Here is a 19,096-nt window from a genome sequence, read left to right as displayed (position 1 = left end):
TAGGAGGCCATTACACACACACACACACACACGCATATATGTATAAAAATATATATGTGTGGGGATCCCTGGGTGGCGCAGCGGTTTGGCGCCTGCCTTTGGCCCAGGGCGCGATCCTGGAGACCCGGGATCGAGTCCCACATCGGGCTCCTGGTGCATGGAGCCTGCTTCTCCCTCTGCCTGTGTCTCTGCCTCTCTCTCTCTCTCTGTGACTATCCTAAGTAAATAAAAATTTAAAAAAAAAACTTGTTTAAAAAAATATATGTGTGTGTATGTATATATATGTGAGATTTTATACACACAATGCATATATATGAATTTTTACATAATTACATAAATGTGATCATATACATTTTAATTTGTTTAAAAATTTTCCTTTTATGTTTTTTCCTCCTCCAACCATGGAATCCATGTTATCACCCATTGTATGATCTTCTGTATTTATTATTTATTCACAATTATAGATGGACTTCATATACTGATACTTATAATCACATATACAGGGTTTCTTTTGTCTTTTTTTTCTTTTAGTTGGCTCCATCCCCAGTGTGGAGCCCAACACAGGGATTGAACTCACAACCCTGAGATTAAGACCTGAGTTGATGGGCAGCCTGGGTGGCTCAGCAGTTTAGCACCACCTTCCACCAAAGGTGTGATCCTGGGTCTCCAGGATTGAGTCCCACATTGGGCTCCCTGCATGGAGCCTGCTTCTCCCTCTGCCTGTGTCTCTCCCTCTCTCTCTGTGTGTGTCTCTTATGAATAAATAAATAAAATCTTAAAAAAAAAAAAAAAAAGACCTGAGCTGAGATTAAGAGCCTGCTGCCCAACTGACTGAGTCACCCAGGCACCCCCCCTTATGTCATTATTTTAAAATAGTAGATCACATTAAATAAATCATTTCTGCATCTTTCTTTTCTCACTCATCTATACCTGGAAACCCCTGGCAGATCTAATTCACTGTTTTTAACAGCCACACTTCAGTCCACCTACCATGTCTTTCCACCTGCTCCTCCCTGCTCATGGTCCTCTTCTAGAGCCCCACCCCCACCCCCCAATGTGCCTGTTCCTTTACTCTATTAGGGAGTCTGAAGGTGGACATTCCAGGCCAGGTTAGAGGAAAGGACAAGGAGAAGGCAGCAAGTGGCATTTTCGGCTGGGTCTTGCCTACCTTCTTGCTGGTGGCCAGCAGCCCTCAGCCCCCAGAGGCGGGAATGCTGACTGTGTTATTGTGAAATCATTTGTATATTGTGAAGTGCTTTGCCTACGATTGAGTGATTTGCATACAGGGTTTGGGGAGGGGGCGGTTTGCATCACTGAGATCCCAGAGCAGCATTCCCGAGTGTTTCCTCCCTTTGCAAAGAAACCAACCCAGGGCTTCCACTGCAGAACTCAGGGCCAGGCTCCGGAGGGCGTTCTGACAGGCCCAGGGGCCTGGTGTGCTGAGGCAGACAAGAGGCTTTCAGAGGAAAGCTGATCCCACCTGAAGGAGCTGGGGATCTATGAAGGCAGACATCGGAGTCTGAAGTGCAACAGGGCATCAGGTGCAGTATGTGAGAGCCTAGCGTGCCCTCAGAGCCCCCAGGAGGCGAGAGCAACACAGGACAGTTGAAGGGAGCTACCAGGGTCACAGGCTTGGACGCCCCCCTCCCGTGGCAGTCTCTGCCCCAGTACCCACATGCCTTATCGGGAATATCGAACCCAATGGCACCTCCAAGCCAGACTCCTACCTCCTAGAAGTGACTAAGTGCTATCACGTAACATGCTCTGGGTTCAGGGACACCCAGGTTCAGACCTGGCTCTGCCATCCGTGCCGTTGTGCGGCCAGGCTAACAGCACGCACCTCAGTGGGATAAAAGGACTCGGGGAGACCGAGCAAATGGCCTGAATGGCTCGTGGCAGGGTTCAGCTATAGCTGTTCACTGTAGCTATAATAAGGCTACTGTTTGCTGCCCTGGTCTGGGGTCAGGCCTGGCTTCTTCCTGGGGAGGGAAGCACAAGGGAGGAGAGCTCCCCCAGGCTGGGGGTTCCGGGCAGCGGTGTCAGGCCAACATGCACTGGACCCCAAAGGGTTACAAGCCCTGGAGACAAAGGCCTGAGGTTCCCAGTGAAAAACCAAAGCATAAAAATAATTCGATGAGTAAGAATAAAATTCCCTCTTCTGAGGTTCCCGGGGCTAGGCCCCTCCCTGCGGCAGGCACTTCCCCTTTCCCTTGTTCATGGAGGAGCCAGGCCCGTTTGACTCAGAGCAGGAGCAGCCGAGCCAGGAACCCACCCGGCCCGGCCCGGCTCCCGGCAGCGCGGGCCGCCTGGCAGCCGAGCGCGCCCCCGCGCGGCCGCGGGCGGGACTGCGGCCCCGGGAAAGGAAGCGGCGGCCAGACCCGCAAGCCCAGCCACCCCGCCGCTCGCGGTCCCTGCGGGGCCGCCGCCCCCGCCCTGCGCAGCGGGGCTGAGCGCCGGGCCCCTGGGGCTCCCACTTCCGCCCGGCCCTCCCCGCCGCCCCCCTCCAGTGTCCGTCCGGGCGGAAGTGCGCCGGCCTCCCGGGTCCCCCACGGCCGCGAGACGGAAGCGCCCCGCGACCGCCGCTCCCCCCCGACCCGGCGGCGCGCGGCGCGTCGGGTTCCGGACAGGTCCCGTGTGACGTGGCCGCGCGGCGGGGGCGGCTCCGGGCTGGGGGCCGGAGGCCCGGGCGGGCGGGCGGGGCAGACCCGGGGCGGGGCGCGGCGCCGCTGCTGGATGGCCGGGGCCGCCCGGAGCGCCGTCGCCGCCGCCGCCGCTCGGTGAGTGACCGCCCGCCGCTCGGGGTCTTCAGCCCCCTCCTGTCGCCCCGCGCGTCGCTGCCCAGCGCTCCTCGCTCGCCCCCCCGCCCCCGCAGTCCCTGGCGCCCCTGCTTTCCTCCTTTCCCGCTCGTCTCGCTCCCCGGCCCCCCGCAACGCCGCGTGCCCCCTCGGCCTCCAGGTCCCGCCTGGCCCGGTCCTGCCTCTGGCCCCCTGGGGCGCCCCGGGCTTGGTCAGCGTCTCCCGTCGAGACTTCCCACCCCCGCCAGGGCACGAGGAAACTGAGGCAGGGCGTCGCCGCTCAAGGTCACAGTCACAGGAGGCAGGGCAGACCACATTTCAACCGCATGCCCGAGTTTCCAGATTGAACTTCTCGGTTAGTTGACTCACATCCACGTCCTGTGATCCAGTGGCTGGGAACCTTCCTGCCCCCGCCGGCCCCCGGGCCTCCTGCAATGTAAGGAGGGCTCTTCGCGCATCCTCGCTGCCGCTGCCGCTGCCGCTGCCGCTGCCGGGCACTGGCGCCTGCCCTGGGGAGCTCCTCTCATCTTCCCAGCCCGTGAGGGAGGCAGTTGCCTCATCCTGCAGACGAGGAAACAGGCGGGAGAGAGGCTTCGGGACCTGCTGGCCCTCAAAGCTGTAGGTGCAGAGCACAGTTCGGGGCAGGTCTCCAAAGCCCGTCTGCGAGGCAGCTCCCCACCGAGGGCTCTGTCTCTGTGCCCGGGGCCGCGGGGCTCACTGCCTCTGAAGATGCTCCGATGGCTCTGCCCGAGCCCCGCCGCTTGCTTCCCCCACCTGCACCGTCCAGGGATGCCCATCAGGCTAGACAGTGCCAGCCTCAGTCCCCTGGGGTGTCAGCCTCCCTGGAGCACATCCCAGTGGCAGAGCCTCCCCTGGCAGCTAGAGACACCCGGCTGGGCTGGGCCTCCCGGTGGCTGAAGGGAACCCAGCCAGCGCCTCACCCCGTCATTAGGGAAAGTTTAGCCCCAGGCAGACATGCTGACACAGTCTGGAGCAGGCTCAGGAGGAAAAAAATGTGTGGTCCTTGGGAGTGGGGTGTGGAAGAGTAGAGCCCCTTTGCTCTGCACCATTCAGAGGCCCTGGGCAAGGCAAGCAGGGGAGTGGATGCCATGGCCGCTTGTCTGGGGCGGTGGGGGGGGGGGGGATCAAGATGCCACGTTTGCGAAGCAGGTGCGCAGCCAAGGGTGTAGCTCACGTAGAGGCCTTTGTGTTTTCCAGCACGTGGCATGCCTGGATGTCCCTGCCCTGGCTGTGGCATGGCGGGCCAGAGGCTCCTCTTCTTCACTGCTCTTGCCCTGGAGCTCCTGGGAGGAGCTGGGGGGTCCCAGCAGGCCCTCCGGAACCGGGGGCCTGCAGCTGCCTGTCGCCTGGACACCAAGGAAAGCGAATCCTGGGGGGCCCTGCTGAGTGGAGAGAGGCTGGACACCTGGATCTGCTCCCTCCTGGGCTCACTCATGGTGGGGCTCAGCGGGGTCTTCCCACTGCTGGTGATTCCCCTGGAGATGGGGACTATGCTGCGCTCAGAAGGTAGGTGACCCTCCTCTGGTGCCCAGAGTGGCTGGCCAGTGGCATTGGAAAACATGTTGCTGCTCTTCCTGGGAGAGTGGGGTCCCACGCCCCAGGAGACAGCATGTCTGGGGTGGAAGGCAGGGGCAGAGCACGTAACTTCTCATCTTGGTCCTGTGAGACCAGGGTGCCCCACGCTCATTTGTTAGTTCATTTGTGCGTTTGTTGATTCCAAAAGAATAAAAGTCAGCAAACATTCACCAACAAACAATACAGATTGCGGTTGGAAACTTGGGCACCAGGCTGCTTGGGTTCCACGCCTGGCTCCACCACTCACCAGCCTGAGTGGCATCGGGCAAGTTACTTACCCTTAGGCTCCCAACCTTAAAAACGGGGGTAATACTAGTGTCTACCTCACAGATACTACCAGGAAGAGGAAAGGAGCTCACACCACTAGAGCACTTAGAAGGCTGCCTGGTGCAGGGGGAGAGGGCAGCGTGTTCACAGACCCCGTGCTGGCCACCGCCATGTACTGGCGAGCAGAGTGCTGCTTCTGTCCCTTCAATCTCTGCTGATAATGCAAAAGAGCCCTCCCAGCAAGGGCCCCTGGGTGAGCCTTCCCCGGGAACACATGAGAGGCTGGGGGCAGGCCAGCCCCAGGGTCAGTGACCTGGGAGCACCATCCGTGCACACATGACATGTCGTGATGGAAACGGAAGAAGACTAGATGGGTAGCTGCAAAAAATGCAGGTGCCTGCTTCCCTATGGGAGAGTGCAACAAAGTAGGCCTGGACCCCGGCTCCAGTAACCTCTTGGAAATGCATGCTCCAGGGGCTTCTGCCGCCTGTTAGGCTTGGGAACTGTTCGTTCAGCAGATGGTTATGACCACATCTGTGCCTCATGCCGGGCTGAGGGCTGATGCCACAGCTGTGAATAGAGCCTCGGGGGCCCTGCTGTCATGGCCTGTGCATTGCCAAAGTCCCTCTGATGCTGTCCCTGTGAGGTCAGCGTAGGGGGGACCTGGATTTTTAGCTCCATTTCAGAAATGGGGAAGCCAAGGCCCAGAGGACTTGTTTGACCAGGTTGAGGTTACACAGCCTGGAAGCTACAGCTTCCCTGGGATCCCACCGACCCCCAAGCAGCCTCTGCTCTCTGGGCCTGTTTCTCTATTAATCCGAGAGCTTGGACATAGCCTCTAGCGGGCACTTCCAACTCTGGATGCTGCAAGTCTGCCAAAGTCCCCAAATCTCTGCCGCTTTTCTGAGTGTCAGTGGCTGAGAAGAGACTCCCACTTAGAGAGCACCTGCCATGTGTATTGTCTTTTAATTTGCACAAGGTCCCTGTCAGATACAATCACCCCCAGTTTACAGATGGAGAAACTGAGTCCCAGAAGTAACCTTCCCAGGGTCACCAGCTGGTAGTTTGGGGAGCCTATAGGGCTCCCAAGCCCTGTCTCCTAAGCATGAAGCGGTGGTGGTCCCACAGTCATCCAGCGGGCGTGACATATTTCCTGCTGAGCACCCAGCTTGTGCTGGGCCTGAGGGGTGGGAGTGGTCCGGGAAGGGCAGCAGGCCGAGTCCAACCTTCTGGAGGCTTGCAGGCTGGTTGGAAAAACATAGCACGCAGTAAGCTGGGTGGGGCAGAGGCTGGCCAGGGGCTCTGATGGGTCAGCCCCCAAACCCTGTGTCTCCATTTTATAGCTGGGGCCCGCCGCCTGAAGCAGCTGCTCAGCTTTGCCCTGGGGGGACTTTTGGGCAACGTGTTTCTCCACCTGCTGCCCGAGGCGTGGGCCTACACATGCAGTGCCAGCCCTGGTGAGTGAGGCCACAGTCGGGGCAGGAGGGCAGAGGGAGCCAGTGCCCAGGCCAACCTTGCACCGCCAGAATGACTGGGAGAGGGCTTCTGGGCATCTGGCAGAGAACTTGTCCTGGCCCCAGCAACCTGGCCCCCTGTGGGAGTCCCCCCAGCCAGTCCTGTTGCCCCTACCACTGCCCCTGACTAGGTCCCATTTCAAATGGCCCCCCTTCTATGGCCCTGGCTTGGCCTGGCCTGTCAGTGCTGCCCCCTGCAGGTGGTGAGGGGCAGAGCCTGCAGCAGCAACAACAGCTGGGACTGTGGGTCATTGCTGGCTTCCTGACCTTTCTGGCCTTGGAGAAGATGTTCCTGGACAGCAAGGAGAAGGAGGGGGCCAGCCAGGTGAGCCCCACACCCCGGGGCCTGGATAGGTCAGCCTCTGTTAGGTGGTGGCCAGAGCCTGGAGGCCCAGCTTCTGAGTTGAGCCGTGAAAAGGGCTGGGCAACTGGGAAGATCTGGGGAATGTCGACATTGGCCCCTGCTGTGGCTTGTCCTCATAGGCTGTTAGTGACAGCAGTGGGGAAGGTGGAGGGCCAGCTGATTCTGGGGGCACCTAGCTGATCGAACAGCAGAGAAGTCTAGCTAGACAAAAGGCCTGTTCCCTGTCTGTTTCTCATCTCTCACTCCCCTCCTGTCTATCCTGGCTGAATGGGGGAACATCTAATGTCCCCTCTCCCTCCTTCTCCTGGCCCTAGGCCCCCAGCAAAGATCCCGCTGCTGCCGCCGCACTCAGTGGAGGCCACTCTCTGGCCCAGCCGGCTGCAGAGCCCGGTGTGAGTGCCGTGGTCCGGACCATCAAAGTGAGTGGCCCCCTCAGGGCCCCCTGCTGCCACAGCGGCTCCCTCCCAAGTGGCAGGCCCGGCTGAGCCCTGCCCCCTGGGTCAGTCTGGCTTCCTCTCCCCTCACGCAGGTCAGTGGCTATCTCAACCTGCTGGCCAACACCATAGATAACTTCACTCATGGGCTGGCTGTTGCTGCCAGCTTCCTTGTGAGCAAGAAGGTGAGTGGGGGGGTGGGGGGGACAGGTAGGACCCAAGCATTTCTGGTGGGAGTGATGGTGCCTGTGTTGACCAGTTGGCTCTGCCTCCCAAATACACCTCCAGCCTGTGCACTTCCTACTCCCTCCATCACCAACACCCTCACCGAAGCCCTGAGGGCTCCTACAACGGGGCCGCCTTTGCTCTGAGCCAGTGGGCTGTTGTAACTGTGAACACTCCTTGCTGGGATTACGTACCTCTGCCAGACTGCTAGGCTTGGGCCCTGGCTGCTTCTAGATGCTGCTCACTGACTTCTTCCCTCTGGCCTCTGACATTAGGGATCTGCCTCCTCTTGAACTGGCTGAGCTCTTTTTCTCCTCATGGCCTCCATCTCACACTGCTCTGCCTGCCTGGAATGTTCTTCCTCCCACTCTTTGCAATCCTGGCTCCTTATTCTTTAGGCCTCAGCTGACATGCACTTCCTCAAAGAGGCCTCTGCTGACCCCTCGTCTAAATTAGACCCCTGTCACTCATGCTCTTGCCACCTGGCCCACCTTTTCCCCCCGCAGCACCTGGCACTGTGTAGTCATGTGGCTCTTTGCGTGTTCATTCAGTCCTTGCCTCCCCACTCCAGACTGTTAGCTGTGAAGGCAGGTTCCTTGTCTGCTGTATTCACAGTAGCCTGATGGTGTCCAGTCAGAGCACCTAGCAGAATAAATATTTGTAGAATGAGGGGACAAGTGGGTGACTGGCCCTTGACCCAGAACCCCACACACTCCCTTCCCTGCAGATCGGGCTCCTGACCACCATGGCCATCCTTCTGCATGAGATCCCCCATGAGGTGTGTGCCAGGGGTTTTCCATGGTGGCAGTGTGGGTGTGGGGCTTCAGGAGGGGTGTGGGGTGGGAAGCCCAGCAGTGGTGGCCCTCGGGGCTAGGCTCTGGAGGCCTGGAGCTGCTCAGCCCACCAGGCTGCAGCCACCATCTCAGCCATGCTCCAGCTTCCTGGGGGGAGTGGGGTCCCAGCCTAGGGGATGAGGGCTGGGGGGCCCAGCAGCAGGGCTGGTGCAGGGGGCTCGGTGTGCAGGTCCATACCTGACCCTTTGGGGCCCAGAGTGATCATCTGGACCTCCCCTCAGGTGGGCGACTTTGCCATCCTGCTCCGGGCCGGCTTTGACCGATGGAGCGCAGCCAAGTTGCAGCTCTCAACGGCACTGGGGGGCCTGCTGGGCGCCTGCTTCGCCATCTGTACGCAGTCCCCCAAGGGAGTAGGTACGGGCGTGGTGGGTCAGTGGCGGCAGGTGGTGGTCAGTGGAGGAGGGGCCCCAGCCAGAGGGCACAGTGGACCCACCCCAGTATCCAGGCCAGGATCTGCCCGAAGCCTACCCTGGGGGAGTGGGTGCGATGCACACGGCTCCCCTGGGCTGCCAGCCAGTCAGGAATTCTCCTCCTGCTGCTGCAGAAGAGACCGTGGCCTGGATCCTGCCCTTCACCTCTGGCGGCTTTCTCTATATCGCCCTGGTGAACGTGCTGCCTGACCTCTTGGAGGAAGATGACCCATGGTGAGTGACCCTCACAGTCACTCACAGCGGGGGGCCTGGGGCTCTCAAGAGGGCAGGGTTGTGGGCACTGCCCGCTCCTCAGCACCCCCTGAACCCGGCCCCTCTCCCCACAGGCGCTCCCTGCAGCAGGTGCTGCTGCTCTGCACAGGCATTGTGGTGATGGTGCTGTTCTCGCTCTTCGTGGAGTGACCGTCCCCGAGGCCCCCCCACAGCAATAAGAGACTCGGATTCACTCTGTGACTGTGTGTGAGGCAGAGGGCGAGTGCCTGAGAGCGCACCTCTGACCAGATGAGAGGACGGCATGTGTGTGTCCGTGTGTGTGTGCACATACAGGTGCACGTGTGACCAGAGCTGTGTGTGAGACCGACACTGTGATCATGCGCTGGGCCCAGGGCCCGATGCCCGCGCCTGCCCCCAGCCACACTGTGGTTTTCTCGCCTTGCCACCCTGTGATCCTGCATTTCTTCCGTGAACAGAGGAACAGAAGCATCCCAAGTGGAGGCCTCTCCCGATCCAGACCACAGTGGGAGGGAGAACAGCCTGAGGAGCCCAGGGCCCCAGGGAGCCCGAGCTGTCTCCCCCTGGGGCCCAGGGGGAGTGTCCCTGGCTCTCCTCAGGCATGGAGCCCCGGGCAGCCTAAGACTCAGGCCAGGGAGCCTTCTCTGCTGTGTCCATTACCTGGCCCAACCTTTGCCAGTTCTAAGGCCAAAGAAAGGAGAGGCGGGTGCTCGCGTAGCCCCTGGCCCCACTCAGCACTGACAGCCCTACCCTGCCAGGGGTGGAGCTGGGAGAGGCCTTCCAAGACCTTTTCCTCGTGGCAGCCGGCCCTGGGCCAGCGCCTGCTCCCCTGGTGAATGCACCCTGGCAGCACCCGCAGCTTTTGCCACCTCCAGCTGCCAAACAGCAGCCTGCAGGGCAGTGAGCAGCCCTGGGCCAGAGAGACCTCCTGGTCCAGCTCAGGGATGCTCGGGCCAGGACCCCGGGTCCAGGAGAGGTACCCCGGGGGCAGGAAGAGTGGGCCGGGGCTGCCCCTCCCTGCCAAGGCCCCTTTTCCTGTCCCGCTGCGCTGAGGGTAAGTTGGGGGTGGTGAGGGCCCTGCCTTGTCAGCACTCAGGAATGTGCTCTGGGAGAATGCTGAAGCCATAATCCCCAGCTATTTCCCTTGGCTGACGCCCAGGTACTCAGCTGGCCCACGCCACAGCCAGGCTCAGCCCTGCTCAACCGTGGATGTTCTGAGAAGCAGCCATCAAGAGGGTCTGAATGGGTTTACAGCAGTTTTGCTGTGGTTCCGTTTCTATCTGTAAATACCTATTCTATAGATGAGATACAAATAAATATTATATACAAATGGGCTGCCTCTCTCATGCACACGAGTCCAGGGTCAGGCAGGGCTTTCCTGGGCGCCCCTTGCTCCAGCCAGGCTGCTGGCTGCGAGGCACCCCCCCCCACCCTCCACTCAGCTAGCCACCCTGCCCATCTTGTCACCCCCACCGCCCTCCAGCTCTTTCTCTGAACGCTTAGCCTTGCAGTGCTTCTTAGAACAGGGCATAGCCTTTTGTGCCCTACTGGGCTTGTCGCTAGCTTAGTGGTCCACTACTACAAGGCTGGCGCTATGCCATCACAGCCGTCACCCCCAAGGTGGCTGTCCTTACTTCACAGACTTAAGAGCTAGGGGCTTTTCCCCAGTCTGTCCCCAGAGTAAACGAAGGAAGGGAGGGCAATTCACAAAGTCATCTCCAGCAGTGCTTCAATGAAATTAAAAAGCTGATGGGAGCCTTACTCCACATATCCTGGCTTCCTCAGAGCCTAAAGGCAGCATCAGGCACCGGGGGGTGCTGCTTCCCCACACTGGTAGCCCAAGAAAGGGAGAAGTTCCCTGTGCTCTCCAAGCCAACCAGACAGCTTTCAGTAGCCCCCTGGCTGAGAACTGCCTTATCTGTGCCATCCTGGCGTCAGCCCGGGGCGCTCAGAAGCCATCAGCTGCATTCACAGCTGGGACTGCCTGGCTCTGACCCAGCAGCTTGTCGGCAAAAAGGGAGCCAAGGCAGGGACACAGGGCTGGTCACCCACCCCCGCTCCCTCGGGGCACTGGGGCTCCTACCTGTTAAGCCCGTGCAGGGAGGCAAGTGCACGTGCAATCACGGTACTTGGCCTGCCCAGGGAGGCAGTGGGGCCCCATTTATAAATGAGGAAGCTTGTGGGGCATGGGGGGGTGGGGGGCTGTGGGTTCACTCTGGTACCAAGAGGGGAATGCCCTGACTGGTCAGGAGAGGGAACAGAGAATGCAGAAGCAATGGCAGCCAGTCTGTCCCTGGCCGAGTCTGTCCTCAGGGAGACAAACTGGAAGCCATCAGAGGCTGTGCTGGGAACACCTGGGGCAGGGGGTAGAAGTCCATGGATCACCAAGGGGATCCCCACCGCAAACACTAGCACACTCTGGAAGGTGGCCTGGAGGCGATGGGACTCCAGGGTTAGGAAGCTAGCAATGGAGCCAAGCCCTCCTGATGGGCTGGCTCAGTCGGGAGCTCACTGTGGGCATGTCCACACCCACTTGGGGGAGAGGACAAGGTAAGAGGTGTGGAGAGTCTTTTGCTAGAGGGCAGGTAAGAGCTGACAGGAGTTTTGAGGGGCTCTTACCCCAGAAGGCATCCCGGGGCCCAAGAAAGCTGCCGTTGAAAGCACAGTAGAAAGCAGACGTGCTTTACTGTCCTGGGTTTAAATCCCAGCTATGTCCTAAGAGCAATCCTGGCCCAGCTGCTTACACACATCTATGAAATGGGACTGGCCTGCTGGGGGCCACTGAGACAACCAGATCAAATTATGCACGAGAGCCGTTCAGCATGGGGCCCAGAGTGAGCCCTCAGTGAAGCCACTAGGCCAGCTATGGTGTGGGGGGGCTGGAAAGTAGGCAAGCAGAAAACCAATGAGATCCGCAAGGAAATGGACAGGACATGGGGCCTGACGGGGAGGGGGGCTGACAGCGGAACGGGGCCAGGGAGAACACTTGTGACCAAAGGTCAGGCCTAGAAGGGCCCTCAGTGTTCTTGCTCAAGGTTCAGGTCTCAGCAAGAAGAAATGAGCCAAGAGGAGTGCCACGGTGGCTCAATTGGTGAAATGTCTGCCTTTGACTGAGGTCATGATCCCAGGGTCCTAGGACTGAGCCCCACATCGGGCTCCCTGCTCAGTGGGGAGCCTGCTTCTCCCTCTCCGTCTGCAGATCCCCCTGCTTGTTCTCGCTGTCTCAAATAAATAAAATAGTTCTTAAAAAAAAAAAAAAAAAAAAACGAGCCAAGAAAGTTAATGACACAAGGAGGAAGAGGCAGCTCAGGGGCCAAGAAACAGGAGGTTGTCCAAGGAGCAAAGACCTAGAGCCTGGCTTTCCAGGGAAGCAAGGACAAGGGCACCAAAATGTGAGAGGTGAGAGACTGGCTTCTATTCCGGCCCTTGGTCCTGGAGCTGTAGGGCCCCAAGCTCTGAAGCCAACAGGTGGGTTGGGGAGTGAGAAAGGGGTCGGAAAGGACACGGACATGGTGGGGGGAGGCCGGAAGACCCCAGGCAGCAGCTGTAATCCATACCCATCCTTCCCTGGGGCCTCACCTGACAACTGCTTTGAGGCCCATGGCAGTCTAGGGTTTCCAGGCAGTAGCATCTGGGGAGGACGGGTAAGCTCTTCCACCCAGGCCCCAGGGAACGTGCAACAGACAGGTGGCAGGGACCTGAAACCATCTTTTATTTTGAATTTTAACCAGCACCAGACCAGGGAGCAGGTGTGGCAAGCAACCTCCTAGGCGTAGTACTGCAGGTTGGCTTTCTTCTTGGCCTGCACCTCCAGGATGCCTTCCATGTAGTCTTCATGCGTGAGCTCCGTGGCACCCCTGCGCAGCGCGATCATGCCCTGCACCCAGGACAGACAGGCTCTAGGGTGCCTTCCTGCACCCGTGACCCAGCTCTCAAGTGCCTCAGCCTTCTGAGCCTCCCTCACCCAGCAGTCTCCTGCAGTCACAAGCCCCATCCTGTTCAGGGAAGGGGGGCAAGAAAGCATGAAGCAATCCCCTCTCCACGTGCTCCCACTCACCGCCTCCACACACACGGCCTTGCACTGGGCCCCATTGAAGTCATCCGTACAGCGGGCCAGCTCCTCATAGTTCACATCAGGACTGGATGGGAGAAGGAGTAGAGACAGAGACCCAGGACTCAGTTATTGATGGCTAGAGGGAAGAGAGGGAGATGTCCTCCCACACCCCCCATCAAGCAGCAAGGTCCCCTCGCCCCATGACAATGGCAATCCCTTCCCTGCTGTGCCTTGTTCTCTTCTCAGTACGAGACAGAGGACAAAGGGCAGGGAGGTCAAAGCAGAGACCAGATTATTTCTGTGTCTCTTGAGCTCTAACCTTCTAGAAATCTGCACCAAAGATCCCAGGGACTGATTCAGCCTGGGGTGAGGGGGCAAGAGGATGGCAGTCTTCCCCTTTTTTGAGTAGTGTAGGCCTTGCATCAGCACAGCGCTGCCCTGATCTCCCACACCAAGCACTTCACTTGACAGTGCCATGGCCCCACATGGACAATGCCATGGCCCCACATGGTGCATGACATTATCTCCAAGCACCAGACAAGAAAATTCAGGCTTAGATGGGAAATACCACCTACTAGAGGTCACACAGATCTGAACCCAAGTCCATTTGGCCCCTAGCTGATTCTTCAGAGCCCAGTGGCCCCTAGCTGATTCTTCAGGGCCATGCTGGGCTGTGCTCATCTGCCAAGACGGGGAGTCAAGGAAACTGAGGACCTCCGCCTGTGCAACTTCGGACCATGAGGGAGGAAGGGCAGGGTGATTCTAAGGAGTAAAGCACCCAGAACCAGGGCCCAGACCCCAGTAAGGTTCTATCTCAGGCTTCTGGGGAGAAATGGAGGCTGGCATGTAAAACACGTGATCAGGGAAGGGAGATGGGGTGGCAGAGACCTGGGGACACTCAGGACCAAGACAACAAAGATGGCTCTTTGGGGCTCAGCGCCTTGCTCATGTCCTCGCTCACCTGACATTCATCTTGCGGGAGTGGATCTGCATGATTCTGGCCCGGGCCTCCTCGTTGGGCATTGGGAATTCAATCTTCCGGTCCAGACGGCCTGAGCGGAGCAGTGCAGGGTCGAGGATGTCCACCCTGTTGGTGGCTGCAATGACCTGAGCAAGGGCAGAGGCAGCAATGTGAACTGAGGAAGCCGGGGCTCCCAGAGAGACAGCAGGCAGACGGAGGCAGCCCAGGGTCCAGATCAAACAGCAAGACAACCTTAACCCTAATTCTAGCTGCACTAAGCTGGGTGACTGAGGAGGTCCCTGGCCCCATTTCCTTTATCTGTGATGACAATACTCACCTTTACTTGAGTGTTGGGTTGGAACCCATCCAGCTGGTTCAGAAGCTCCAACATTGTCCTCTGCACCTCCCGATCTCCGGCCTTCTCACTGTCAAAGCTGGGACACACAGGAGGCCCGAGACACTGGTGAGGCCACAGCTTGGGAAGAGCCTTCCCCTCCTCCACCCCCTGGAAGCCTAATCCAACTGTCCGGGGAAGGAAAAAGTCTCACTCAGTGTGGGGCCCCCAGCCCAGGACTGGCACAGAACAGGTGTCAGAGACTGGAGAGGCTCCTGGGATCAGCCAGGCTGAGGATACACCAGTGAGCAAAACCAGCCACTGCCTGGGCTATCCCCCAATGAATGTGCCCCTGCCACTGCCTGCCCTAAAGCTTAGAAATAGGGGATCCAGACTTGGAGCGTAAGGGGGAGCCCAGGCAGGCATCCCTGAGGAAGTATCCCTTAGGCTGAGAACAAACAGGCTAGCAACCAACCAATAAAGAATGGGAAAAGTACATTCCAGAAAAAGAACAGGTACAAAATCTCTCCCACCAGGGCTGGATGGACTTGGATTATGGAGCGGGTCTATAAACCGAAAGGATATTTGGGCCCTGGGTGGCTCAGTCAGTTTAGAGTCTGACTCTTGGTTTCAGCTCAAGTTATGATCCCGGGGTCATGAGACTGAGCCCGAGTCAGGCTCCACACTCAGCAGGGAGTCTGTTGGAGATTCTCCTTCTTCCTCTGTCCCCACCCCAGGCACACACACTCTCTCAAATATCTTTAAAAAAATAAATAGGGGCAGCCCCAGTGGCGCAGCAGTTTAATGCCGCCTGTGGCCTGGGGTGTGATCCTGGTAGACCTCAGATCGAGTCCCCCATCAGGCTCCCTGCATAGAGCCTGCTTCTTCCTCTGCCTATGTCTCTGCCTCTCTCTCCTCTGTGTCTTTCAGGAATAAAATCTTTAAAATGAATGAATGAATGAATGAATGAATGAATGAATGAATGAATGAATGAACCAACCAACCAACCAACCAACCAACCAACCAAAGGGATGCTGTGAAGACATGGGGGCCGGGGGAGGTCCGGGATGCAGTAGAGCGGATCAGGGACAGCCAGAGGGGACCATGCAAGCCATGCTCAGCCCAGCATTTATCCCAAAGAGCAATGGGGAGCCCATGAAAAATTCTGAGTAGGATGTCTGTCTGAGGGAGTGTGGGTGCATGGGAGTGAAGCGAGCATGTATGAAAGGAACATGCTGGCAACCATGAGGAGAATGGATAGTCAGGGGAAAAGAAGCAGGGGAGCTAGTCAGAACAGAATTCAGGAAGTAAAACCAGAAGAGTAGAGCTGTCACCATTCCAGGGGAAGCAGGGGACAGGGTGGGAAACAGAATTTAGAACAATCTCCTTGGTGGCACTCAGCACCCCCTTACCGCTTAGTGCCAATGGCATCCAGCTCATCAATGAAGATAATGGATGGCGCTTTCTCCTTGGCCAGGGCAAAGGCATCCCGGACCAGCTTGGCACCATCCCCAATGAACATCTGCACCAGCTGGGGGCCAGCCAGCTTCAGGAAGGTAGCCTGTTGGGGGGGCATGGCAATGAGAGGCCAAAGACACCAAGGGAAGTCCCTCTCAGCCCATTTGGTAGAGCTTTAGCTTCTGCTTCTTTCTTCCTCATTTTCTCCCAAAGCACTCACCTTGGTTTGTGCAGCACAAGCCCGGGCCAGCAGCGTCTTCCCTGTACCTGGGGGGCCATACATCAACACCCCTTTTGGAGGCTGGATCCCCAAGTTCTCGAACTTCTCCTTGTGGTTCATTGGCAAGACAATAGCTTCCACCAGCTGCCAGGAAGAAGTCCTGGGTGAGGAGAGTGACGCCCCAAGGGCTCCTACAGCCCAACACTTAATGACCTCAACCCTAATAACCCATAACCCTCCTACTCCAATTCAGATACACTGACTCTCCTTCCCCTGCATCAAAAGGACCCAGGATGCTCACTCCCACCAAGGCTGGTTATGGCTGCTCCAGGGACAGCAGGATATAGTAGAAAGGTACCAGGGGAAGAACCAGGAACCTGAGTTCCAGTCACCACTCTGGCCCTAACCTTCTGTGACCCTCAACAAGTCATTTAAGCTCTCTGGACTTCAGCCTCCTAAACTGTTACACAGCAGCCTCCTTACGTCCCTAGGATGCTATGCTAAGAGGCACATTGGCAGTAAGTGCTCTGGTCAATGAAGCAAAAAAAAACACAAATGGCCGGCAAGGCTGCTACTGGCCAGTGCTTCTCTCACCTCCTGAATCTGCTTATCCAGGCCCCCGATGTCACTATATTGTTCTGTGGGCCTCTCATCCACCTCCATGGCCTTCACCCGTGAGTCATACTCTGTGGGCAGGGTCTCCAGGATCAGATAGGAGTCTTTGTTCACACCCTGGGGACAGAGCACGAAGCCTTCAGATTTGTCCCAGCTCAAGACCTAACTAACTGGCTGGGTGGCAGGTGTCTATATAGTGAAAGGAAAATACAGGACTAGGAAAGACGAGAACCAAAGAGCAAGCAGACAAGCTCAGACTCTCCGGGATGCTCTGCCAAGATGCAGGGCCAACAGTGACCTGGGCCTGGAGCAGAGGCTCAGCTAGTCCATGGGAGAAACCTCATTGGAAAAGCCGTCCCTGGGCTCAGGGACACCACTCACCACCAAATCTCCTGGCTTTAGCTTTTCAGCGTCCACCAAGCCAATCACAGGCAAGAAGTATGTCTGTAGGAAAAATTCCAGGTTCCATCTCAGTTACTGTCCTCAATAAAACTCCCTGGTCCTGTCCCACATCCATCCCTCACCCTCCTCAGTTCTATCCTAGAGCTATCCTCACCTGTCGTGTAGAGGTTTTGATCACTGCACATTTACCCTTCCTCTGAGAATCCAGGTCAATATTGGCACCATCCTCTTCTTGGTCATTGGGATCAACATCTAAAAGCTGGGGGGGGAAGCTCAGGTCAAGAGGTCCTGCTCAGCCCCCTCCACTCCCCAGAGTCCAGTGCTTCCCAGGCCAAGACAATCCACCTCACTCCTCAGACTATCCCAGGCCCAGGGCATTGATAAGATCCATTTAGGTGTTGCTTCTCCGCAGAGAGCTCTCTACCTCCAAGTAAGGAGGAAATGTGTGGCTTCTTAGGCCTCTTCAGGGTATCTACGTGTGTGTATAGTGCCCTGGAAATGCATACTAGGGAGGGGGCCCCGCAAGGCGGAGCTCTAAATGCAATTTGGGCCTCAAAACTTTCACCCACTCTTTCTCCAATGGCCCTACTGTAGGCTGCCTCCAAGCCCGGCTGACCCTTTCTCTTCCCCTCCACATACACACACACCTCGATGACGTTGGAGACAAGATATGGCAGGGTCTTGTTCACTTTGATTTTCTCACTGTTCTCTTTGATCTTGTCTTTCATGGCCTGGAGTTCATGGGTAACTCGCAACACTTCACTCTTCATGATCTGGGATGAGGGCAAGTGGAAGCAAATGTTCAGCCTTGGCTCACCTTATCCTAGGGAGGGCCCTGTAACTGGTGAGGCCCAGAGGGACCAGGGGAACCTTCCTGCATCCGCTGACTCCGTCTGGAAACCTCCTGAAGCAGTTGCAGCGGAGGGAAAAGAGCAGGGCTCTGAATCAAGCAAATACAGGTTTTAGCTCCTGCTTCTCATTAAGGGCTCAGTACTTCAGCACAGTAAAAAACCTGTTTCCTCATCTGTAAAATGCGGGCTCCCTAAAAGAAAGATTCTCAAGGGAAATTATTTAAAGACCTCGCTGGAAAAGGGAGCCTGATGAATCCTCTCAGACCTGCCTTCCCACCACTCGGTCTCTCAGAGGTAAGGCTTAGTTTTTTCTTTTCTTTTCTCTTTCCTTTTTTTTTTTTTTTTTTTTTTTTTTTTTAAATAATCCGCGGGCCCTATGTCTTCCTGGAAAGGCCGTGAGAAGAACGTAAAAGCCGCTGGGATCTCCAGGGCCGGCCCTGTGGGGGCTTCGCTGCCGGCCACCGGGGCTGTGAGCCCACCTTGATCTCACTGTCCAGCAGCCGTGTGCGCTGGATAATCTCTTCTGTGGACATCTTGAGCACCTCCTCCCCGATTCCATCTTGCTGTTAAAAAAAAAAAAAGTTTTTAACTCAGGAAAGGATTCCGCCTCCTCCGAACCCCACTAACAGCCTCAGCTTCCCCGACCATAAAACCGAATTGAAGGAGTCGAGCCCCTTGCCCACATCCCAAGCGGCCCCGACCCCGAGACCAGGCCAGACCTCGACCCCCCAACCTCTTCGAGGCCTCCCACCAAGGGCGTCTTCCCACTGGCCCCGGCTCCGGGATGCCCAATTCCCCCAGAGCGCACCTCAGCCTCATCCCACACGGTCGCCATCTTCTCCTGCCGAGTCACTGGATCCTCGAGTTTTGGCAGCAGATTCACGTCCTGAAGGAGAAGACTGAAGATCGAAACGGACAGAAGCTTCGGCCCGGAGATTAATACTATCTTTCTGAAGGCCTGCTCCTGAGTAGTGGCGGACCTCTCTCTCCAATTCCTCACTTAACCGAATTAGTTCCGGCCGCCACTGCCGTGACGAATCTGCTCCTCCTATTCAAATGACAAAGCCCGGGACACTGGACCCGCCCCCGGCTCCTCCACAGCTCCTGAAGCGTTACCGCCCTCGTCCTGTTTAAGCCGGAGCGACAGGTGGATGCGCTATTGGTCGCTGCGCGCGATGGGCGGAGCCTGGGTGTGAAACCGGAAGGGGCGGGAGAAGCGATGGGAGCCTCGAGAGCCTTTGGGAAATGTAGTCTTAAGCTGGCCGGTGATTGAAAGGGCGCTTTGGAAGCGGGGACTCGACCACAGGATCTGGCGCAGCTAGGAATTAGAGGATTCTCGAGATGGCTCTGCCTCCCAAACCATAGGCAACAGACGCCAGGCATGTGCAGAGGGCCAGAAAAAGGGCATGCCCAGGTCTACCAGACAGAATCATTAACCAATTTTAAAGAGAAATCGCTGCTGCTGCTGCTAACTTTTGAGCAGCGCCACA

At 57.5% G+C, this 19,096-nt stretch overlaps 2 protein-coding genes across 7 annotated transcripts; one reads left to right on the top strand and one right to left on the bottom strand.

The window, feature by feature from the left end:
- The first annotated feature begins 2,739 nt into the window (after positions 1–2,739).
- Positions 2,740–10,042, top strand: SLC39A13 (solute carrier family 39 member 13). 5 transcript variants are annotated; one of them, XM_055314920.1, is made up of 11 exons: positions 2,742–2,777; positions 2,956–3,150; positions 4,014–4,322; positions 6,002–6,115; positions 6,358–6,497; positions 6,851–6,955; positions 7,066–7,155; positions 7,923–7,973; positions 8,271–8,399; positions 8,594–8,693; positions 8,807–10,042. In XM_055314920.1, exons 3-10 carry the CDS (start codon positions 4,022–4,024, stop codon positions 8,654–8,656), a joined length of 993 nt encoding a protein of 330 aa, XP_055170895.1. In that variant the 5' UTR covers positions 2,742–2,777; positions 2,956–3,150; positions 4,014–4,021; the 3' UTR covers positions 8,657–8,693; positions 8,807–10,042. The 5 variants fall into 5 exon arrangements, with proteins under 5 accessions (XP_055170898.1, XP_055170895.1, XP_055170896.1 ...); XM_055314923.1 differs by lacking the exon at positions 8,807–10,042 and having other exon boundaries at positions 2,740–2,777; positions 8,271–8,379; XM_055314921.1 differs by lacking the exon at positions 2,742–2,777 and having other exon boundaries at positions 6,373–6,497.
- Positions 10,043–12,401: 2,359 nt separating this feature from the next.
- PSMC3 (proteasome 26S subunit, ATPase 3) lies at positions 12,402–18,579 on the bottom strand. 2 transcript variants are annotated; one of them, XM_055314916.1, is made up of 12 exons: positions 18,415–18,571; positions 18,086–18,169; positions 17,403–17,528; positions 16,910–17,014; positions 16,735–16,797; positions 16,333–16,470; positions 15,739–15,882; positions 15,473–15,621; positions 14,064–14,160; positions 13,727–13,872; positions 12,769–12,850; positions 12,402–12,588 (listed from the first exon to the last, which is right to left on the bottom strand). In XM_055314916.1, the coding sequence occupies exons 1-12, from the start codon at positions 18,439–18,441 to the stop codon at positions 12,478–12,480; spliced, it is 1,272 nt and encodes a 423-aa protein (XP_055170891.1). In that variant the 5' UTR covers positions 18,442–18,571; the 3' UTR covers positions 12,402–12,477. The 2 variants fall into 2 exon arrangements, with proteins under 2 accessions (XP_055170891.1, XP_055170892.1); XM_055314917.1 differs by lacking the exon at positions 16,910–17,014 and having other exon boundaries at positions 18,415–18,579.
- Between the last annotated feature and the right edge of the window lie 517 nt (positions 18,580–19,096).

The sequence above is a fragment of the Nyctereutes procyonoides genome, unplaced genomic scaffold, assembly GCF_905146905.1.
Source record: "Nyctereutes procyonoides isolate TBG_1078 unplaced genomic scaffold, NYPRO_anot_genome, whole genome shotgun sequence".
Lineage (NCBI taxonomy): Eukaryota > Metazoa > Chordata > Mammalia > Carnivora > Canidae > Nyctereutes > Nyctereutes procyonoides.
Note: the sequence above shows the minus strand (reverse complement) of the source record. Positions and strands in the feature narration are given on the sequence as shown.